Raw genomic sequence first — 24775 nt, 5'->3', positions numbered from 1 at the left:
CAACATCTTTCATCTTTGTGCTGTCTACCTAGAATCCCTATTGTTTAAACTTTGTAAATTTCATCATCTTACATAAAGATGAAGTAAGTCTGCATTAGACACTGATGTTAGTTTACACTCACAACTATCACAGCCCTTATGTTTACCTGCATATCTCTCCGTATACAAAACCTCATCATCCTACACCTTGTTGTACTGTGGGCATATGGTGATATCTTCACTATTAGCAATGCTTTCTAAAAACAATGAATTGTTTGTATGCAAAGTACATGCTTTTATCCCCAGTTGTACATTGCTCAGACTAAGATTAATTTGAATCTATATTTAATACACACCACCATTTAAACAACTCCTACAGTGAGTTCCTGCTAATGCTGTTTTCGCATTTTGTGTAAAACTTTTAAAAATATAAAACTATTCCAAGATTCAATTACATGTGGTATTCATTGTGTGGTATTCATTGTCTCACATCTGTGAGCTGTCACCCTGCTGAGTCTCTTACATAGGAAATCAGCACTAAACTTTGCCAAGAATAATTTTATTGTGTTTTGGGTCATAGTTCATGACTAATAGTCAACAATCTATTTATAAAATATGGATTCATTTGCAAAAGTTTTACAATTCCTTAGTTTTGAGCAAGTTTATTGATGTTGCAGGCAGCACAGAAAAGAATGTCCATCGTTGCACATATTGCCATGCTAAATGGGCGGAGCATAAACGCATTACCTTCTGGAAGTTTTCCACTGTCAGTGTTTAAAAAATTCTTTTATATTGTTACTTGAAACTTTTAATTGCATTTTCTATCATTAAATAGCTAAGCTGTTTACAGTAGTTGTACATAAAAACCTAGCAACTTTGGCTAACATTCCTATAACACATTTGGGAGGATGACAATTCAAACATGCATCTGGCCGTCCTGATTTAGGTTTTCCATGATTTCCCTAAATTGCTTCAGGCAAATGCTGCAATGGTTCCTTTGAAAGGGCACAGCTGATTACAATAGAGGTATTGCTTTGTCTTACTCGTATGCTGTGACGTCTCCAGAGCTTCAGCCAGTAAAAGTGTGACCAAATCTTGATATTTAATGATTTTTAAGCTTTAATAACATAAAAATAAAAGATCTTTTGTGAGAATATTGGTACTTGAATGTTATTATCACTCAGAATAATAACAACCTTAACCATATTTTTAACACAGGAAAATAGCCTATTGTGGCCAGATAGGTACTAGAGTCCATGGAGAAAACAAGATTTCAAAACCATTAACCATAAATGCAGTCCACAAAGGATCAAAGGTGATGTCCTCAGTGTGCGAGGGTTGACAACAAAATGAGTAGACCTGTGAGTATCCAAAAAATCAGTATCCAGAAAACCAGTAAACTGGTGGTTGCTGTTGGACAGTGAATTTATACAGTGGTGTCAGTGAGGGATGTCGCACAGCACAGACCAAGATGGCCATCAGAGCACTTGCAGCTTTGTAATGGGTATGAAGAAGCCCTGTCATTGGTAGCCATCTCTAGATCTAATGGTATCTCTGATTCAGTAGATTTATGGATGAAATCTGCTCACTGTGGCTCTATGGCCCAAAAGTATATTAAATTTAATCTAGGGGGCAAAATTCAATACTGCCAATAGATGCATACTTTGTGCTCATCATTCTGGAGTGAAGCTGACACAGTAATATCAATATTCTACTTTTGACCTCCTATTCTCTCTGATGCCTTCCACTTCATCTTCATCTCCCCTCATCCGCACTACGCATTAATCCCACTCATCCTGGGGATTGACTGAACTATCCTTCCTTTTTAACTTTCCTAACCTAGCACTCCTTCTTCTCCAAGGAAGGAACTATAGTTCTGAAACATAGGGGAATTTCCTGCACTTTTGTGTGTCTATTGGAAGTACTAAGAATTTCACCCTGCTGAAGATAAGTACTGGCAAGGAATTCTGTCACATAATTATAAAACTTTAATATTGCAGGTCACCTTTGTCTGACATGTTGGAAATAACGTTACCCAAAAGTTTTCCTGAACTAACCTACATAACAGCCATAATAAAATATTTAGTATAACTCCAATCTAAACACCAAGCACAATGAGAATATCAACCTTTCCGTTGATGACAGTATAGCAGAAAGGCCCAAACATGCAAAACTCCTTGAAAAATGATTTGGGATAATCTTACAAAGTAAGTGGGAAATTCAGCTCAAATATATATGTGCCGGATGAATTTAGTGCAGCTTTCATGTTCACTTAAAAGTCATAAATTTAATTATGATTCCAGAAATCACATTCTACTCAAAGTGTGAGAGAATTATCTGTAGATAGTAGGTAAATAGTTCTTTGAGCAGGAAGCAATATTCTATTGTATCAGTACTTATCTTATTGTATTGAGGGTATCCATGATTGTTAATTGAGCTTTTGAATCATTTCATCCATTGCAGAAGTCCATAAGTTGTATATTTTTCACACTGGATTCATTTCCAAATTTTAGGATTTTACTCTTTGAAATTAAAAAAACCCAAAGCACACATCCTGTTAATTTTCTTCATTCATTTATACCAAATTAATTCCAACTTCCACTGTTCACAACAACAACTCAGTAGTTCACATAACATGTAACTGATTTCATTTAACACCAGCCCTTATATTAAAAAAATTAACAATCTGTGATGACAAGTTCTTTACTTTTGTAAAGTTGTAGTGAGAAAATTATGTATCACAAAAATGAAATGTGGTAATAAGTTTACAGTAATAAATAAAATATTCCACACTGTTTATTACATCACAGAATTTATTTTTTTATATAAAATATTGACTTTCAACAATTGCTTTTGAAATATGAAAATTTCTGTTAGAGTCCTTAATTATTTTCATTCCTAACATTTGCGGAGGTTTCATTACTTAATGTATATTATGTGATACAACTAACTAGCTTCCCACGTTTAAACCAACTAACTAGCTTGTACACCATGTTAAAGATTATTATCTACTGACAATCTGAATACTCAGTCACGACATTACACAGTGTTTTATAGTACTTTCTGTTGAATAATTTTTGTGAATTTTGTTCAAATAATGTATTACATGAGTGAATTAACATATTCCCAGATTAGAAATTTTTGTTTAACAGAACTGAAATGTCAGCCCTAAATTTGAAATTATCGTAATCTTGCAAATGAAGTAAAATAACCAACTTTGTTGATTACAGTATACACAGTTATTCCAAATAGTGTTAAATTATGAATAGTAGATGCTAAACAAATAAACATAATCATAAATATCTGATAACATAATAAAAGATATGATGATGTATCAAATAATGTACTAAAGATCGTGTATCGTCTATTTCTGTATGAAATCTAAAGCTGTTAAATTATGTCAGCTACCTTAAAGATGAAAATACTATGAAAATTATGTATTTAAAATTATTTTATTCCACATTAACTTAGTGTACAATGTTATTGTGAGGAATTGCTGAACACATATACACTGTCCTCAAAAGTATCAGGACACCTGGCTGAAAATGACTTAAAAGTTCGTGGCACCCTCCATCGGCAATGCTGGAATTCAATATGGTGTTGGCCCACCCTTTGCCTTGATGACAGCTTCCACTCTCACAGGCTTACATTCAGTCAGGTGCTGGAAGGTTTCTTGGGGAATGGCAGCCCATTCTTCATGGAGTGCTGCGCTGAGGAAAGGTATCGATGTTGGTGGGTGAGGCCTAGCACAAAGTCAGCGTTCCAAAACATCCCAGAGGTGTTCCATAGGATTCAGGTCAGGATTCTGTGCAGGCCAGTCCCTTACAGGGATGTTATTGTCATGTAACCACTCCGCCACAGGCCGTGCATTATGAAAAAGAGCTCGATCATGTTGAAAGATGCAATCGCCATCCCTTCAACAGAGGGAAGCAAGAAGGTGCTTAAAACATCAATTTAGGCCTGTGCTGTGATAGTGCCATGAAAAATATGACCATAACACCACTGCCTCCAAATTTTACTGTTGGCACTACACACGCTGGCAGATGATGTTCACCGGGCGCTCGTCATATCCACACCCTGCATATCAGATCGCCACATTGTGTACCATGATTTGTCACTCCACACAACATTTTTCCACTGTTCAATCATCCAATGTTTATGCTCCTTATACCAAGTGAGGTGTCATTTGGCATTTGCCGGCATGATGCATGGCTTATGAGCAGCTGCTCGACCATACAACCCAAGTTTTCTTGCCTCCTGCCTAACTGTCATAGTACTTGCAGTGGATCCTGATGGAGTCTGGAATCCTGTGTGATAGTCTGAATAGATATCTGCCTATTACACATTATGACCCTCTTCCACTGTCAGCACTCTCTGCCAGTCAACAGACGAGGTTGGCCTGTACGCTTTTGTGCTGTACATGTACCTTTACATTTCCACTTCACTATCACATCAGAAACAGTGGACCTAGGGATGTTTAGGAGTGTGGAAATCGCATACAGATGTATGACACAAGTGACATGCAATCACCTGACCATGTTCAAAGTCCGTGAATTCTACGGAATGCTCCATTCTGCTCTCTTACAATGTCTAATGACTACTGAGGTCGCTGATATGGGGTACCTGGCAGCAGGTGGCAGCACGATGTACCTAATATGAAAAACATATGTTTTTGGGGGTGTCTGGATTCTTTTGATCACATAGTGTAAGTGTAATACTAATACTCAAACTGCAGAAAAGAGCAATTAGGTTGGTAGACAATCTTGAATCGAGAGAATTATGTAGCTACATGGACTATTGTGCTAGACAAATTTGAGGTATGCACCTGATGATGTCCTGACACAATACTATGAAATGCAAATTGAAGCCCTTCTATATTAGACAAAAATCTCCTAAAATGCTTCATGCTAACTTAATATACATTTTAAAAAATCTCAGAGCAATTTTATTGCAAAACCTGTTTTATAGAATATATGTTTTTTCTTAAATGCCAGTACTGTACATCACTGTAATACTATGTAAGTAATTTTGATATGAAATATGGTGCATTATTTCATGCAGTTTGGACTTGGTTCGTGGGATATACATTGTCTGTGAACCCAATAAAAACTATTATTGTTATTATTTACATCATCATTGTTATCCTTCAGATAACTCAGGAAATAAGTGTCATGGTAGGAGAACATAGATTTTCTTAGGGTTGGAGCATTGTATGAAATTTGAAAATACACATATATTCCTTATAATTTTTATGAGGAGCATTGTATATAAGAATGATAAAGTAGGTAGAAAGAGTAGTAAGAAGAGAGCATGTATGTTCTTTATGTTTTGATGAATAACCGTTTACAGTCAATCAATTTGAGAGAGGTTGAAAATACTGCTTCAGTTGTAAATTTCTTTATTTTCACACGACCAGTTTTGGACTGTTATAAGCCTATGTTCGGGTGTCGTAGCTGTGCTGTGGTCCCTGAGCACCATTTGTACCAGGCGCGGTGTGCTGCCTATGAGCACAGAACACGGAGACCTTGTGTTCTGCGCTCGTAGGCAGCACACCGCACCTGGTACCCACGGCGCTCGGGGACCACAGCACAGCTACGACACCCGATGATAGGCTTATAACAGTCCAAAACTGGTCGTGTGAAAATAAAGAAATTTACAACTGAAGCAGTATTTTCACCCTCTGCTAAAATGCTCAGTTGCAGATGTTCTTCCAACAGGATTGTTTGCAATCAATTTCAGTTCATGATATTTGCTGCTCTCATTTACAAACTGGGTAATAAACAGATTATCTAGAATTGATAATAAAATTTTTCTTCAATAAATAAATAAATAGAAACAGTTAAGAAGTGTGTATAATAAAATTCTGTGGTTAACAATTTGTAATGAAAGGTGATTCTGTTTCAGATGGACCATAGTGCACACCATATGATGCATCACGATGTGGATCATACGAATCATACAGATGAGGGGACGAGTGACGACATGTGTGGCCATTCTATGATGGTACATTTAAATAAGCACATAAAAAGATTTTGAAGTGTCTGTCTGAATTAGTAACTACTTTATAACAACCCTGCATTTTCCATTTTCCATTTATTGCAAAATTAATTCCCAAATTGAAACTAATGTTTTTGACTCTATTTGCTTTTTTTTTTTTGTTATCTTGGCTAAACTGTGTAATTTTTGATTTGGTGAATCCAAAATTATGTACATTTCTCATTTGAAAGATGTTATGATATTGATGATATATGTCTACTGCAGATACATTATTTTACGTTATTTCTGCTGTTTGGAGGCTGCATTACATAGTTTCCTGCTGTTTTACACGTGACAATCCTTTCAGTAATAAATACTATCATTCTCCTTGTTTTACTTTGGGAATTATACCAGTAATGATAGAGCTCACAAATCTGTAGTAACTGTCTTGGACAGCTATGTATGTTCTATTCTTAACATTCTTTCCAAAGAAAACTATTAGAAAATGGATTTGGCAGATACAGAATGGAACTAAAAATTACATTGACTATATTTTATTAAACAGTAATGGAACTGAATAGAATGTGAGAGCCTAAAAGGACTTCTGGTACAAAGCAAATACTTTTGGACTGAAGGAAACCACTCTCTGAAAGTAGAAGTGGTGAGTCACCAACAGGCATACACAAAATAGACCATATGGAACATGGTGGAGGGTACCACATATGGTCACTTGTGGAGTCAGTCTGTAGATATAATCAAGTAGATTTTTAGACATCTTGGTAACTGTAATCTATAGAAGATTTTTCATCTGTGGCAGTCTCACCTTCATAGATAGTCACCTCTGCCCATGCACAAGAAATTTGAGGTGAGTAGGGGTGTGTGTTTATCGCTTGCTTGGCCCTTAGGAATCCAGTCAATATGGAGCCCTCCTCAGGAGTGGACACACACACACACACACACACACACACACACACACACACACACACACACACACACACACACACACGGAGTGGACTGAGGTAAGTGAGAAAGGTGGGAAGTGTGAGGGAGGATTAGGGAATGGTGTCTGATAGCTGGGAAGGAGGCAGCAGATGCACAGGATAGGGATGTGGCACTAGTGAGCTCACTCAGGTGCAAGGTCACAAGTGGTGTACAGTATAAAATTTTATACAGTAGTGGACTGGAAAGGGGAGATACAACAGTGTGTGTGTGTGTGGGGAGGGGGGGGGGGATTTTGGACAGAAGGGTCAGAGTATAAGATGAATGAAGTGGTGATCATAAGGCAGGGTTTGATTTGGGGGGCAAGCAGATATTGAGACCAGGAGGATTACAGGATTAAAGGACCTGTTGTAGGGACAACTACCATCTATGTACTTAAGAGATGGGCAGATGTTGCAGTGGGGGGGGGGGGGGGGGGGTAGGATGAGTAGGAGAATCTATATGACATGTATTGTGCAGCAGCCATTGGAGTTGAGCCTGTTGTGTTCAGTGGCATGTTCTGCCACTTGGCATCAATTCTGTTCTTGGCCACAATTTGGCAGTGGCCATTCATACTGGTGGACAGATGGGTACCAGTTGTGTCCGTATAAAATACTATGTAGAAGATACAGCAGAGTTGGTATGCATTATGGTACTTTCACAGGTAGCCCTCCATCTGATAGGACTGGAGTAAGATGTGGCCGGGTCCTTCACAGGGGTACAAACCATGTGGCAAGGGGTAGGGAGTAAGTGTGGTGTAAGGGTGGATTAGGATTTTTGTAAATTGGGTGTGTGGCAGAATACCACACATGCCTCTAATCCCCTGACCACCCAAACTAGCTTCTAAGTAACACCTTCATCATTACCTAGTGTCACCCAGAGATGGAATAAATTAGCTATATCCTTTTCCAGACTTTGACTACATGTTAGTGCATTTGGAAATGAGGTATATCCTACTCATAGTGCTTCTCACCCTTCCCAAAATGATATACCTCACCCCAATTGAGCTGCAGAGCCATCACAATGCAGTCTGCTGGGAAAACACAGCTGTACAGGTGTGCACATGCGGATGTTTTGTTTACTCTGAAGAAGGAATTGTTTGGAAAGCTCAGCACCATTATTTATCTTGTTTAAGTGCCTCTTGATGACTCAATGTCTCTGCTATACTCCTTCCATTTAAAATGCAACCACGATCAGTACACATAACTTTGTGACTGGATCAAGTTTTGTGGGCCTGTGGGTGTAACTCAGTCTTCTTGCTGCAAAAATGATGTCCATAGGTTTCCCAAGCTGCTGCAAGACCGCCATCTGCTTTTGAAATCAGGCTCAACACCGTAACATTTAACTAAAAAATGTCCTTATATTTTCTGTAACTATCCTACAACTGTGTACAACAATGAGCACGATGTTGCTTCAACAGTCGCTGACCTCGAAATAAGAACACTGCCTGATGTGACTTCCACCATGCATCTTAAATTACTTTACTTTAATGGTTTACATATGTTTACATTGCTGGTTTTACATTTCATACAAAATTACCAAAGGAGTTTTGTAGTTAACAGTTTCAGTGATGAGATAGACATTGGCACAACACAAAGCTTTCCACAAGACTATAATTTTGACATATCCATTCACGTTATGATACTCAGTTATATAAACCTAATCACATAAGCAATGGCAGTTATCAATTCTCTGCTATTTTACATCAAATGCTTTTTACTGAGCTAATGGTTTTTACTCAAAAATGTCATGAAATCTAGACTGTTGTTTATGTTCCGAGAATGAAGAAATGTTTTGGAATCAGATACTTGCATGAATATTTTGTCTAATTGACCACACAATAGTTCAATACAGGTTCTCAAGAATATAAGTGTTTCACTGTAACTAATATGTATGTATACATATTATATGTATGTGTACATAGCTGAAAGTCATTTACTGTGAATGAATAGATGTGCAATATGGGTACTGTAAACTGTAATTGAAATAGGTATTGAGAGATTCATTTTGTCCATTTCCTTTCTGTCACATATCACATTTGGTACTGTCCATTAACATATTCAGAGTTAAACAAAACTATTTGGAATTGTCTTTGAAAGAATGTGAAAGTTTAATAAGGAAATTTGATAAGAGAAGCAGCTGAAACAGTAGTATTATGAAGAATACTGAACATAAATGTATTTCATCAGTTTTGATGGCAAATGACACAGTAACCAGCAACATAGAGAATGTGGTACAAGGATTCAAAGATTTCATAAAATGTTTGTCTAGTTCAAGACATGAATCGGAAACCTAAATAGTTAGTAATGAAGATAATGATAGTTTAAAAGTAGTGTCAGATAAGATATTCAAAACTGTATCAGGTATGAAGGAAGGAAAGGAACCTGGAGATGATGATATGCAGTATAAAAGATGGGGAAAAATTAATAAGCAACTTTATTTACAGACTGTGAGATATATATGTCTAAAAACAAAGATGATGTGACTTACCAACCGAAAGTGCTGGCATGTTGATAGACACACACAAACATACGCACAAAATTGAAGCTTTTGCAACCAACAGTTGCTTCATCAGGAAAGAGGAAAGGAGAGGGAAAGACGAAAGAATGTGGGTTTTAAGGGAGAGGGGTAAGGAGTCATTCCGATCCCAGGAGTGGAAAGACTTACCTTAGGGGGAGAAAGGACAGGTATACACTCGCGCGCGCGCCCACACACACACACACACACACACACACACACACACACACACACACACACACATATATCCATCTGCACATACACAGACACAAGCAGACATTTGTAAAGGCAAAGAGTTTGGGCAGAGATGTCAGTTGAGGCGGAAGTACAGAGGCAAAGATGTTGTTGAATGACAGGTGAGGTATGAGCGGCAGCAACTTGAAATCAGCGGAGGTTGAGGCCTGGTGGGTAATGAGAAGAGAGGATATACTGAAGGGCAAGTTCCCATCTCCGGAGTTCTGACAGGTTGGTGTTAGTGGGAAGTATCCAGATAACCCGGACGGTGTAACACTGTGCCAAGATGTGCTGGCCGTGCACCAAGGCATGTTTAGCCACAGGGTGATCCTCATTACCAACAAACACTGTCTGCCTGTGTCCATTCATGCAAATGGACAGTTTGTTGCTGGTCATTCCCACATAGAAAGCCTCACAGTGTAGGCAGGTCAGTTGGTAAATCACGTGGGTGCTTTCACACGTGGCTCTGCCTTTGATTGTGTACACCTTCCAGGTTACAGGACTGGAGAAGGTGGTGGTGGGAGGGTGCATGGGACAGGTTTTACACCAGGGGCGGTTACAAGGGTAGGAGCCAGAGGGTAGGGAAGGTGGTTTGGGGATTTCATAGGGATGAACCAAGAGGTTACGAAGGTTAGGTGGACGGCGGAAAGACACTCTTGGTGGAGTGGGGAGGATTTCATGAAGGAACCACAATACCCTAATTTGGTAGTTAACCTTACCTCCAAACCTCTCTCCCAATCAGAAACCTCTGTCCTATCCAAAGGCCTCATCTTCAGCCCTACTCCCAGATTCAACCAAACAGCCCTCGTCAAAGATTTACTGTCCTACACTCATACTCTCTGCTGGAAATATCACTTTGCCACGAAGAAAAATGATCCTAATTCTACTCCTAATGATCCAACTCCCCAACACACTATCCAAATTGAACGCTGCCTGGAACAGTTCCGTCCTCCGTCACAGCGGGACCCACCTCCTCTTCCTCAAAATCGCCCTCTCCAAACCTTCCAGGAATTTCTCACTTTCAGCCTTGCCTCTCAATCCTCCTTAAAAAACCTTAATCCTACTCCCAACATCACCACTGCTGAAGCCCAGGCTATCCGTGATTGAAGGCTGACCGATCCATCATCATTCTTCCAACGGACAAGGGTTCCACGACCGTGGTACTTGATCGTCAGGAGTATGTGGCTGAGGGACTGCGTCAGCTTTCAGACAACACTACATACAAAGTTTGCCAAGGTAATCCCATTCCTGATGTCCAGGCAGAGCTTCAAGGAATCTTCAGACCCTTAGGCCCCCCTACAAAACCTTTCACCTGACTCCATCATCCTCCTGACCCCACCGACACCCCGCACCCCTACCTTCTACCTTCTACCTTCTTCCTAAAATTCACAAACCCAATCATCCCGGCTGCCCCATTGTAGCTGGTTACCAAGCCCCAACAGAATGTATCTCTGCCTACGTAGATCAACACCTTCAACCCATTACATGCAGTCTCCCATCCTTCATCAAAGACACCAACCACTTTCTCGAACGCTTGGAATCCTTACCCAATCCGTTACCCCCGGAAACCATCCTTGTAACCATTGATGCCACTTCCTTATACACAAATATCCCACACGTCCAGGGCCTCGCTGCGATGGAGCACTTCCTTTCACGCCAATCACCGGCCACCCTACCTAAAACCTCTTTCCTTATTACCTTAGCCAGCTTCATCCTGACCCACAACTTCTTCACTTTTGAAGGCCAGACATACCAACAATTAAAGGGAACGGCCATGGGTACCAGGATGGCCCCCTAATACACCAACCTATTTATGGGTCGCTTAGAGGAAGCCTTCTTGGTTACCCAGGCCTGCCAACCCAAAGTTTGGTACAGATTTATTGATGACATCTTCATGATCTGGACTCACAGTGAAGAGGAACTCCGGAATTTCCTCTCCAACCTCAACTCCTTTGGTTCCATCAGATTCACCTGGTCCTATTCTAAATCCCATGCCACTTCCCTTGACGTTGACCTCCATCTGTCCAATGGCCAGCTTCACACGTCCGTCCACATCAAACCCACCAACAAGCAACAGTACCTCCATTATGACAGCTGCCACCCATTCCACATCAAACGGTCCCTTCCCTACAGCCTAGGTCTTCGCGGCAAACGAATCTGCTCCAGTCCGGAATCCCTGAACCATTACACCAACAACCTGAAAACAGCTTTCGCTTCCCGCAACTACCCTCCCGACCTGGTACAGAAGCAAATTACCAGAGCCACTTCCTCATCCCCTCAAACCCAGAACCTCCCACAGAAGAACCCCAAAAGTGCCCCACTTGTGACAGGATACTTTCCGGGACTGGATCAGACTCTGAAAGTGGCTCTCCAGCAGGGATCTGACTTCCTCAAATCCTGCCCTGAAATGAGATCCATCCTTCATGAAATCCTCCCCACTCCACTAAGAGTGTCTTTCCGCCATCCACCTAACCTTTGTAACCTCTTGGTTCATCCCTATGAAATCCCCAAACCACCTTCCCTACCCTCTGGCTCTTACCCTTGTAACCGCCCCCGGTGTAAACCCTGTCCCATGCACCCTCCCACCACCACCTACTCCAGTCCTGTAACCCGGAAGGTGTACACGATCAAAGGCAGAGCCACGTGTGAAAGCACCCACGTGATTTACCAACTGACCTGCCTACACTCTGAGGCTTTCTATGTGGGAATGACCAGCAACAAACTGTCCATTTGCATGAATGGACACAGGCAGACAGTGTTTGTTGAAAATGAGGATCACCCTGTGGCTAAACATGCCTTGGTGCACTGCCAGCATATCTTGGCACAGTGTTACACCGTCCGGGTTATCTGGATACTTCCCGCTAACACCAACCTGTCAGAACTCCGGAGATGGGAACTTGCCCTTCAGTATATCCTCTCTTCTCGTTACACACCAGGCCTCAACCTCCACTAATTTCAGGTTGCCGCCGCTCATACCTCACCTGTCATTTAACAACATCTTTGCCTCTGTACTTCTGCCTCGATTGACATCACTGCCCAAACTCTTTGCCTTTACAAATGTCTGCTTGTGTGTGTGTGTGTGTGTGTGTGTGTGTGTGTGTGTGTGTGTGTGTGTGTGTGTGTGTGTGTGTGTGTGTTTATATATATATATATGCACGAGTGTATACCTGTCCTTTTTTCCCCCTGAGGTAAGTCTTTCCGCTCCTGGGATTGGAATGACTCCTTACCCTCTCCCTTAAAACCCACATCCTTTCGTCTTTCCCTCTCCTTCCCTCTTTCTTGATGAAGCAACCGTTGGTTGCGAAAGCTTGAATTTTGTGTGTAAGTTTGTGTTTGTTTGTGTGTCTGTCAACATGCCAGCGCTTTCGTTTGGTAAGTCACATCATGTTTGTTTTTAGATATATTTTTCCCACGTGGAATGTTTCCCTCTATTATATTCATATATGGTGTTACAATAAGGTACGGCCAAATTTTCAGGAAACATTCCTCACACACATATAAAGAAAAGATGTTATGTGGACATGTGTTCCATGTTAGAGCTCATTTTGGTTTCGTCAGTATGTACTGTACTTCCTCGATTCACCGCCAGTTGGCCCAATTGAAGGGAGGTAATGTTGACTTTGGTGCTTGTGCTGACATGTGACTCATTGCTCTACAGTACTAGTATCAAGCACATCAGTACGTAGCATCAACAGGTTAGTGTTCATCATGAATGTGGTTTTGTAGTCGGTGCAATGTTTACATATGTGGAGTTGGCAGATGCCCATTTGATGTATGGATTAGCACGGGGCAATAGCCGTGGCGCGGTATGTTCGAAGCAATTGATCAGCGTCTTAGGGAGCACTGAACATTCCAGCCTATGACTCACGACTGGGGAAAACCTAGAATGACGAGGACACCTGCAATGGGCGAGGCAATTCTTTGTGCAGTTGACGATAACCCTAATGTCAGCGTCAGAGAAGTTGCTGCTGTACAAGGTAACGTTGACCACGTCACTGTATGGAGAGTGCTATGGGGGAACGAGTTGTTTCCGTACCATGTACCGCGTGTGCAGGCACTATCAGCAGCTGATTGGCCTCCACGGGTACACTTCTGCGAATGGTTCATCCAACAATGTGTCAATCCTCATTTCAGTGCAAATGTTCTCTTTATGGATGAGGCTTCATTCCAACGTGATCAAATTGTAAATTTTCACAATCAACATGTGTGGGCTGACGAGAATCTGCACGCAATTGTGCAATCACGTCATCAACAGAGATTTTCTGTGTACGTTTAGGCAGGCATTGTTGGTGATGTCTTGATTGGGCCCCATGTTCTTCCACCTACGCTCAATGGAGCACGTTATCATGATTTCATACGGGATACTCTACCTGTGCTGCTAGAACATGTGCCTTTACAAATACGACACAACATGTGGTCCATGCACAATGGAGCTCCTGCACATTTCAGTCGAAGTGTTCGTACGCTTCTCAACAACAGATTTGGTGACCGATGGTTTGGAAGAGGCGGACCAATTCCATAGCCTCCACGCTCTCCTGACCTCAACCCTCTTGACTTTCATTTGTGGGGGCATTTGAAAGCTCTTGTCTACGCAACCCTGGTACCAAATGTAGAGACTCTTCGTGCTCGTATTGTGGACGGCTGTGATACAATACGCCATTCACCAGGGCTGCATCAGCGCATCAGGGATTCCATGCGGTGGAGGGTGGATGCATGTATCCTCGCTAATGGAGGACATTTTGAACATTTCCTGTAACAAAGTGTTTGAAGTCACGCTGGTACGTTCTGTTGCTGTGTGTTTCCATTCCATGATTAACGTGATTTGAAGAGAAGTAATAAAATTAGCTCTGACATGGAAAGTAAGCGTTTCTGGACACATGTCCACATAGCATATTTTCTTTCTTTGTGTGTGAGGAATGGTTCCTGAAAGTTTGGCCGCCGGCCGCGGTGGTCTAGCGGTTCTAGGCGCGCAGTCCGGAACCGCGCGACTGCTACGGTCGCAGGTTCGAATCCTGCCTCGGGCATGGATGTGTGTGATGTCCTTAGGTTAGTTAGGTTTAACTAGTTCTAAGTTCTAGGGGACTGATGACCTAAGATGTTAAGTCCCATAGTGCTCAGAGCCATTTGAACCATTTTTTTTTTGAAAGTTTGGCCGTACCTTTTTGTAACACCCTGTATGTGTATATATACCCACGTGGAGTTTCCCTCTATTTTTTTATATATAATCATTCCTGTACCTTTACATGTACTTCATCAGGATAGTGGGAAGGCATCAGGCAAAGAAATTCTGTATCACCAAAATTATTCCCAACAGCCCTAGAGAAACTATTTAGACTCAAACTGAGATAATGTGGAAACAATATTTGTTAATGAAACATACCTGAACCACTTCATTTTGAAAATTGCATTGTGCTGTTTTCCTTTGGTGCAGGTATGCTTAAACAACAAAAGGGAGAAATTACTAGAACAAGTTTGAAAGTAGGCTTGAAAGTTTAATATAATGAGACTAAAATAATGTACAGTCACCAATTAAAAACTGAAACTGTACAGCTTGGCAGTAAAGTCATGCTCTAATGTGCTTGTCCTTTCCCACCTCATTCTTTCTAAAGAATACACTTTCTCTTAAGTGGCTCTCTGGTCTCACTAAACTAAAAAATAATACTACAGTTGTAAGATAGTATGATAGTCACCAGACTTATTTTACCTTTAAAAGCCCCACAGCCACGGACTATCAACCTACTATACTTCCACAGACTTTCTCACTACATCATACCCTATGAGGTCTACTATACTTGCTTGGCCTTCTGCCTACTTCAGTCTTGAAGATCTGTGGCTCATTCATTGTGTTGGAAAAAGGCATGCAGTTTATCAAGAAACAAGCTTGGCCACAGTAAAACACATAAGGGTTCTTCAGAGAACTAAAAGAATAGACTAACTACATTAAATGAAACATATGATTAGAAATAGAACTAAAATACAATCTTCATTTACTTTAATAGAGGAGCTGATTTGTGGGAAAATAACAAAATAAAATTTTTTCCACACTTGCAAATGCTGCCCCCGGTATTCAAAACTTATTTATGTTATTTGTCACTCTCCAGTCTGTGTTCAAAAACTCAGCTGTTCGGTTCTGTCTTACTTCAACTCTCACTATGCTAGAATACCTGAGTTTTTCAACCCAGTAACAATCTAATACCGGCACGGTTTTTCAGATTTATACCTTTGTGCCAGTTAGATGGCTGCTCGCTGCCAAAAACTGCACTCATTGACCACATCTCCTGTATCCTCTTGCACTACCTGTGCTAGAACTTGGCAAATGCCAGTTTTCTTCTCTCCTCCGAGATTGAGCGGTCACATGTTCCCGAGTCTTTACTCTAAAACCAACTGATTGGTTGCTCTGGAATTAATAACAATCTTCAAGGATTGGGGGTCTATGTTCTCCTTTTCTTCAAAACCATTTATATCTCTGCCATGTCCTTTTTCCATGCCCTGGCCATTCCCTTGTTTAGCTCCATACAACCATGGAAGTTTTGCAGTAGTGGGAAATTCCACAAGCTGTGGCATGCATGTTATCTTGGCTGCCCATAATCATGAGGGAACTTCCAGGACTCACTAAGATGTTACACTGAGCCAGATGGAATATCTGCAAGCCCTGCAGCCCAACTTATTTATGAGTTCTTGTAGAAACTCTCACACTGGAGGCCACCTGCAGAATATACTTACACTGCCTTATTTCCATTACCTGTTGATAATTTCCTTCCGAATTTGCAAGGCACCAGGTTCATTGTCTTCTGTGTAGTGAGGCTGAGGTATTAAAATGTAACCAGTTCATGGGTTTTTTTATACTTAGGATATTTGAAGATTGTTACTGAATTACAAAAAAGGAAGTAAACAGGCAAATACAGAATGTTTCAAAAGAATGTTGAAGAGCTCTCTCCACATGCACAAGAAATTTGAGGTGAGTGGGGGGGGGGGGGGGGGGGAGGGGGGTGTATGTTTATCACTTGTTCGGCCCTTAGGAATCCAGTCAATATGGAGCCCTTCTAGGGAGTGGACCACGCATTCTGTGTGAGAGAATTTTACAAAAACAGTGACCGTAGCTGGGAGGAAATTTTGCACTGATTGTACAATGCATAATGTAAATGATGCTCCAAGTGTTCCCTTTATCTGGAAATGCATCAAAATGTTTGAGTCCACATCAACACTGGCCAAACCAAAATCCAGGTGATACAGGTTATAAAGAGTGTGTGGATCCAGGGATGGTGTAAATTGGCCTGTTCACAATGATCCTAACCTCTCCATTCATAAGTGTGCAAGTTCTTTAAATGTGAGCTGATCATCACTGCAGCAAATTCTGCAAAAAGACCTTAAACTGTACCTTTACAAATTTCAGTTGGTGCAAGAATTGAAACCTCAAGATTCCAGACACAGGCTGCAGTTCGTTAGTGATATGACTGAGTCCCCTTCATTTAGCATCATCTTTTTTCTGGCAAGGCTCATTTCACCTGAATGGTCACATTAGTAAGCAAAATTGCCACAACTGGAGTGCAATGAATCCTAAAACAGATGCATGAGAAACCCCTTCATTTGCCAAAAGTTAGTGTATGGCCTTCGATATTGCCCTGAGGAATAATTGGCACATACTTGTTTGAGCACAAGAGTTACAGTGAATTCAGAACATTTTATGATGATGATAAATGAATTTTTGTAGCTGAATTGCAAAACTTTCCCATTTATAAGTAAAGAACATGGTTTCAGCAAGACAAGGCCACAGAACACACATCCAATGCATCTATCCTGTGAGTTTGCCAAATTTTCCCTGGCCAATTGATCTGCAGGAGGGGGTGACATAAATTGGCCACCACGCAGTCCAGATATGAGCCACATGATTTTTTTTTTGATTTTTTTTATTGGGGATATGTCAAATCCATAATGAAGTGACAGCCATCCCACTGTCAACATGGCAACCTGTCATGCAAAATTTTGTTAGTCAGTTAAATGAGTGCTGTAGGCGTGCTGGATTGCATTTAAATAAATTTAAGGAGTAAATTCCTAAACTGTATATTTCAATGATAAATAAAAATTTTGTCAGTAGGCTTAAATCTCCATTCTGTTTTGATGCATCAAATATAAACTTTCTTTTGAGACAACCTGCAAAAATGTCCTTGTATGCTTTTGGGACAGTAAATAGTGTTAAAGACAAAACTTCCAATGTGTCTCTAGAGAAGTTTACAATGAGTGTGTGTACCAGGTTTGACTTATGGCTGTGAATCATCCGACTTTCTATGCCAAAACAAGTCCTGAATTGGGAACTGCTCAGCGAGCTGTTGAAAAATACATGATGGAAATTACTTGAGAGAGAAGAGAAAGAGAGCGAGAAATTAATAAATGGACTTATTTATTTATTTATTTATTTATTTATTATCTTTTTTGCATGTAGTTAGCAACTGGCGACTTTTGCAAACATAATAGCATTTTTATACAATTTTTGTAGAAACAGTAGGAGTTTGCAATTCACATGTACAAGGAGCCGCTTACGGGTGATGCACTTGGCAGATTGTAGAGTTGTAATGGTACATATGATGGGAATAATAGGGTGCTTGGTCTGGCACCTTTGGTAGTACTTGATTCTTTTGACAATCATAGCTGAGAGTTATTTCATCCTCATTATTTATTTTTAGATTTGTGTAGAACGTGTCAGCTCTCATATTGTGGACTTTGACCTGGGTTTGCAGGCTCTCCTTTTTGGCACTTCATTTTTCTCTTCATTATGATTTCCCAGTGATGAGCATGTCAAATAACTATCGTCAACATGTTGGCCACCAAAGCCAGTATTGAAATCTTTTGAAAAATGCACCTTTAGTAATCATATTCAACAATGTTTTCAGGGTTCTCTTCACAATTTACCTCCGTTTGCTCAATTTCCTGCGTAGATTCTTTTGGTGCTGGTTCCTCCCGAGCAGTGATGTTCTAAAGAGATGAACTTCTAATGTGGTTTTTCACACTCTCTCTTTCCATTTCATACAGCTTGGTTCTTCTGTCACCTCCTCTCATCTCAATGGGAACTGCATCTTGGTCTAAAATTTTTTGGCACAATCCAGTAACCCTATCCTTCTTAATTTGCAAAATTGACAAAGAAACTGCTTTGCAAACAGCAACATTTTTGATCTCCTCACCTCTCATTTTTTGATAGAGAAAAATGGGCAGTGATAGTTTATTTCTTTTTTCCACCCTCATTGGATCTTCTTTCAGAAGATATGGTAGAGACATGTTGAGCTATGTAGCTGCCACTCTCGGGGTACTTTTTGGGTAAAACGTTTGTTAAATTTTTCTTAAGTCTTGCATGGTAAGTCCATTACATCTTAGTTTTCTGAAGAGATGTTTACAATCGGGCATCTTTGGGAAGACTATGGGTTTATATTTGAAACAAACCCCGATGCTTAAGTACGTAGAAGCAGTAAAAGGTGATGAGGAGGAAGGGGGGAGGGGTGGACCACATCACAGGTCTTGAAGAGTAGATAGAAGTCTGTACAGGCAGACAAAATAAATAGGTAGTAAGCACAATGAGCTAAGTTAAAAATCAAATAATGTATATAAAAAGGCATGATTAAACCACATGACTGGTAGGAAATCTCATTTTTTACTTCCAACACCCCCTCCTCCAGTGGTTGCTTAAAATCCTCTTGTGTGGACAATTCCTGCGAAACTGAATCTGGGAGCAGTCTGGCAACAGTATAAGTGTAGTCCATAGCACAACTCTGGATGATCATGCTCATTCCTTGCTTGACCATTAAATTGGTTGGACTACAGCACTGTGTAGAGGAGAGCACAGATCATACCATGATTTTGTTGAAATTATGTCGTAACAATTAGTATCAACACAGTTTTCATTGCGCAACATTGCTGTAATAATAGACGTCATGTTCTTACCTTTCTGTTTTGCAACATTTCTCTTCCTCTGATCAGAACACCTTTTCCTTTTCTGGGAGGGACCATTGCCCTTAGGATCATTCTGGTCATTTGCAACTACCACAACAGGTTTGGCTTCTTGCAGAATTCCTACTGATTCAGTTATTCCCACTTTGCTTGTACCATCTTCTGCATTTAAACCATCCACAAAAATCACTCCTTTCTTCAAAACACTCATCCAAATATATCAACAAACACACTGCTGATCAGCTGAACTGTGCTTACTGGCATATATTTCAACAATGCATCAGCAGCGAGAGTTTCATTGTTGCATACATGTTCATTTCAGTGCAGCCACCCTAACACTGAGTGAGAATAATATCTCCTCCAATTGTAACAAACTGAAAAGTAGCTGTAAGTGTCTAGATTGGTAAGCCTGATGTCAGTTGGCATGCTTTGCACCTGGACATGGCGCAGTGACTGCCATGCCTGTTGAAATTGGTAGATATTGCAAATGTTGGATATTTAGTGGGATTTGCACCCAAAGACTATGTGCAATTAGCACCCTTTGCAACTAAACACAATTTTCTACAGCCATTTTCAATGGCTTATAGTTGGTTTTACACTCTAAAACCTATTCCGTCATATAGGCACAGAAAAAATCTATATTGCAGTCTGTGCAACTCAAAATCAACAAAACATACATTTAGCGGCTTTTGCATCTTGGCTACTCAAATAATATTGTACTTCCACTGGTGACTCAAGAAAAGAAATATACTTTGTGCATGGTTTCTTTGGACTACAAAATATTCAATATAAGAAAAAAGAATGAAAACTTATGAATGAGAAAAATATGTTAAATTCCTTTACACTTGAGGCCATTTCACAGAAAAGTTCTTAAATGTAAGATTAGTCACATTTTCTTCTGTGTATTACATTTTCAGTCACATTCTGAAACATGAATTCGTCTCTGATGGACATAATTAATTAAATTTTATGGTGGTAACACTTTTAATAGAAAATTTTTCATCATCATTTAAGACTGATTATGCCTTTCAGCGTTCAGTCTGGAGCATAGTCCCCTTTATAAAATTCCTCCATGATCCCCTATTCCGTGCTAACATTGGTGCCTCTTCTGATGTTAAGCCTATTACTTCAAAATCATTCTTAACCGAATCCAGGTACCTTCTCCTTGGTCTGCCCTAACTCCTCCTACCCTCTACTGCTGAACCCATGAGTCTCTTGGGTAACCTTGCTTCTCCCATGCATGTAACATGACCCCACCATCTAAGCCTGTTTGCCCTGACTGCTACATCTAGGGACTGATGACCTTGCTGTTTGGTCCCTTTAACCTCAAACAACCAACCAACCAACCAACTGCTACATCTATAGAGTTCACTCCCAGTTTTTCTTTGATTTCCTCATTGTGGACACCCTCCTGCCGTTGTTCCCATCTACTAGTACCTGCAATCATCCTAGCTACTTTCATATCCGTTACCTCAACCTTATTGATAAGGTACCCTGAATCCACCCAGCTTTTGCTCCCATACAACAAAGTCGGTCGAAAGATTTAACGGTGCACAGATAACTTAGCCTTGGTACTGACTTCCTTCTTGCAGAAGAGTAGATCGTAGCTGAGCACTCACTGCATTAGCTTTGCTACACCTCGCTTCCAGTTCTTTCACTATGTTGCCATCCTGTGAGAATATGCATCCTACGTACTTGAAACTGTCCACCTGTTCTAACTTTGTTCCTCCTATTTGGCACTCAATCCGTTTATATCTCTTTCCCACTGGCATTACTTTCGTTTTGGAGATTCTAATCTTCATACCATAGTCCTTACATTTCTGATCTAGCTCTGAAATATTACTTTGCAAACTTTCAATCGAATCTGCCATCACAACTGAGTCATCCGCATATGCAAGACTGCTTATTTTGTGTTCGCACATCTTAATCTCACCCAGCCAGTCTATTGTTTTCAACATATTATCCATATATAATATGAACAACAGTGGAGACAGGTTGCAGCCTTGTCTTACCCCTGAAACTACTCTGAACCATGAACTCAATTTACTGTCAACTCTAACTGCTGCCTGACTATCCATGTCAAAAAAATTTTAAGGGAATTAATTTTAAAACTTACTAAGTTAATTTTCAAGAATTTGTTTCATGGGAATATGCAGGTTTCCTGGTATTTTGAGTCACATTTGTTGATTTATTTTATATTAATGAAATTACCAAATTTTATTAAACACATTCACAATCTTTGAACTGTAGGTCCTTTGTAATTTTCTAGTGTAATTATTTTAAGAATTTATGAGAATGTCAAATGTGATGAACTGACTGTTTCTCACAGGCAATGACATTCCACACAGGCTATACTGAAACAGTTTTATTTGATGGTTGGAAGATAAATTCTGTTGGAGGTCTTATTGGCTCCATTATTGGCATCGTATTCATGGCTGCACTGTATGAAGGACTGAAATACTACAGGTACATTTTAGTGAAACAAACATACAACATTAATTTAAAGATTCAACAATACATCTTGTTCTACAATATTTTTCTTTCTTTCTTAGAGAGTATCTCTTCTGGAAAACATACAATGGGCTACAATATAGGTCTGTCTCTGAACCAGGGGAAAAGAACACAACTTCTGAAGATAACCAGATTGTACAGTAAGTGTTGTGACATCATAAAGCTAAAGAATTGAGTTTTCAGTACTGTTGATACATTACACCATCTCAGTGAAATTAAATTTGAAACTTTCAGAACTTTTGGTGATGATTTATTGCAGTTGTGGAGAAAGATGATTTTTAAGTATATTTTTGTGTCTATTGCACTAATAAATAAAGAGATTAAATTAATGCTGAATTGAATAGTTTTAAATTTTTTTGTTCTCAGAGACACTTTGTAAAAAGGAAGAGAAATTGATTATTTTAGCACAATCAGAATTTGCACGTAAAATTTCGTAAAATATATAATCATTCACCAGAAGTTTATTGTTAGCATCAATGACACAGAACACATGAAGGAATTCAAAATTGATTCAGCATCCAATACATAAAGCTATCGTCAGCCTAAAGATTGATTTGGAAACTGATTGTGTTTTATTAGTTGTGGCCCTATTGTAAGTAGTTTGTCTTTGTATTCCTCTGATCTTTGAACTGACTCGCCCAGATAATTACAGGGTAACCTATAGTTTGACTTTTACTCTACAGTACTATGGTGCAGTTTGGCATTTCTTACATTAACAAAGCATTGTCAGAAATGACAGAAATAATAAATGACAGAATAAATCCCAGGACCTACTGGGTATTGTATATGTCAGATCTTTTCATTTGTAATTTAGGAACTATCCACTTTTTTCCAACTGTTTATTTTTCTAATTTTTATGCAAAATTATTCCATTTTTCACACAATTTCATATTTTATTAACTCTGTAACTATCAGTACATTAGGATTATAAATAAGTTAATTGCATTACACGTAAAAAAGATGGTAAATCCAGCATTCATAAAATGAAATCTTTATGCACTCTTCAGTAACTGCACATGGAAAGGATTCAACTTCTATTTGAAAGCCACCTTTACTGTCGCTTCTGGGTCATGGCAGTCTACTTTCTTCTTCTGCATCCTGATGTTCCTCTACCAAACACTAATTTATCATTTGGTTGTTAATGCATTCCGTTGTGATATATCTACAGAAAAGTCTCAAACCACAATTTTCAGTCCTATAAACTGCTTTAGGCTTTTGTGGTCATCTTGTATGAATTAGATTCCCTACTTCATTCCAACAGCATCTTTTATTTCTGTTTTATATAACTCTTTTAACAATACCTTTTTAACACTGGAACAAAACCAAGTTGAAATGGAAGATGAAATAAATAGAATAGAAGGCTGCTATTTCATCTATCAGCTCACGATTTCTCCTCTTAGAACATAATCTGTTTGGGAATACTGTCACTGGAAAATTTTGCATTTTTAAAAATTGTACATTCTCTTATAGTTATTGAATTCTACTTGTATGTATGTTTGGAAGCTGTAAAGAGGAATTATTTTTTTCTCTCTCTGACTGTATACTGTACAAAATGACCAAGGAGCTGGTTGGTGCAATTTCCTTTAACTTCAGGAACCACAGACACACATGTAGTGCTATTGTTATGTTGTTAATGCCTGTGCAGCTAATTACAATAATTCTAACTTTTGTTCAGTTACAAACTTCTGCTATTTTGCATGCTAAGTCTCAACCCTATTTATGTGTGGGTGCCCTGTAGATGTGAGTTGCATTGTACTTTTTTTTATTAACTGCTCAATGAAGAACATTTGAAAATGTTAAGTTTGTAAATTACACTGTTCATGTTAATAGAAGATCTCCAATCAAGTCCTACTGATTGTATTGCGTTCATCGTCACAATATTTGACTGTGTCCACAAACCAGTTGTCATGTTCTTGAAGAGCGAAGCCCTGCATTTAGTCATAAAAGATAAGTAAACTGTACGGACAGGCTCGGAGGATCATGCAATGCTGACTAGCCATTGTGTCATCCTCTGCCATACAATGTCATTGAGATGTGGTATGGAGGGTTAAGGGATAAACAAACTACTCTCCTGGGCATTGTCAGATTTCCTGGCCCTGGAGCCACTACTTCTCATTTGAGTAGCTCCTCAGTTGGCATCATGGGGCTGAGTGCACCTCATTCCAACTCTCCCACCAAGAAAAAATCACTGGCAGTGTTGGAAATTGAACCTGGATCCTCTGCATGGCAGTCAGATGTGCTGACCACTCAGCTACAGAGGTGGACACAGTTTGCCATCACATCTATTAATCCCTGGCCACTTTCCTCTTCTTGGAGGGAAAACATACTTAAACTGACGCTGAAAATTTCCCGTCTAGGCAGAAACCACCCCACTGCCACCCTGATCCTCTTGCTGAGCTCTGGCAGTAATGACAGTATAACGGCTAAGTAATATGCATTCATTATAGCTTGCACAGTCACAAATTTAACTGCCTGCACATTTGGTGCTGAAGTAGGACCCTATTTTTACTCTCCAGTTTCATGCCTTTGTACTCAGTAAGCATTCATTCAGGTACACGTGCATGCCTCTCTCTCTCTCTCTCTCTCTCTCTCTCTCTCTCTCTCTCTCTGTGTGTGTGTGTGTGTGTGTGTGTGTGTGTGTGTG

The 24775-nt window shown here is 39.8% G+C and overlaps 1 protein-coding gene across 2 annotated transcripts in view; it reads left to right on the top strand.

Annotated features, from left to right (window-relative positions):
* LOC124722026 (high affinity copper uptake protein 1) overlaps positions 1–24775 on the top strand; it is a 161537-nt gene that overhangs the window by 115819 nt on the left and 20943 nt on the right. For both annotated transcript variants that reach the window (XM_047247210.1, XM_047247209.1), the window contains exons 2-4: positions 5884–5982; positions 21950–22086; positions 22173–22271. In XM_047247210.1, coding sequence (XP_047103166.1) covers positions 5884–5982; positions 21950–22086; positions 22173–22271 — 335 coding nt within the window. The remainder of the gene's footprint in view (positions 1–5883; positions 5983–21949; positions 22087–22172; positions 22272–24775) is intronic.

Source organism: Schistocerca piceifrons, chromosome X, assembly GCF_021461385.2.
Source record: "Schistocerca piceifrons isolate TAMUIC-IGC-003096 chromosome X, iqSchPice1.1, whole genome shotgun sequence".
Classification (NCBI taxonomy): domain Eukaryota; kingdom Metazoa; phylum Arthropoda; class Insecta; order Orthoptera; family Acrididae; genus Schistocerca; species Schistocerca piceifrons.
This window is presented reverse-complemented; position numbering and strand designations above follow the sequence as displayed.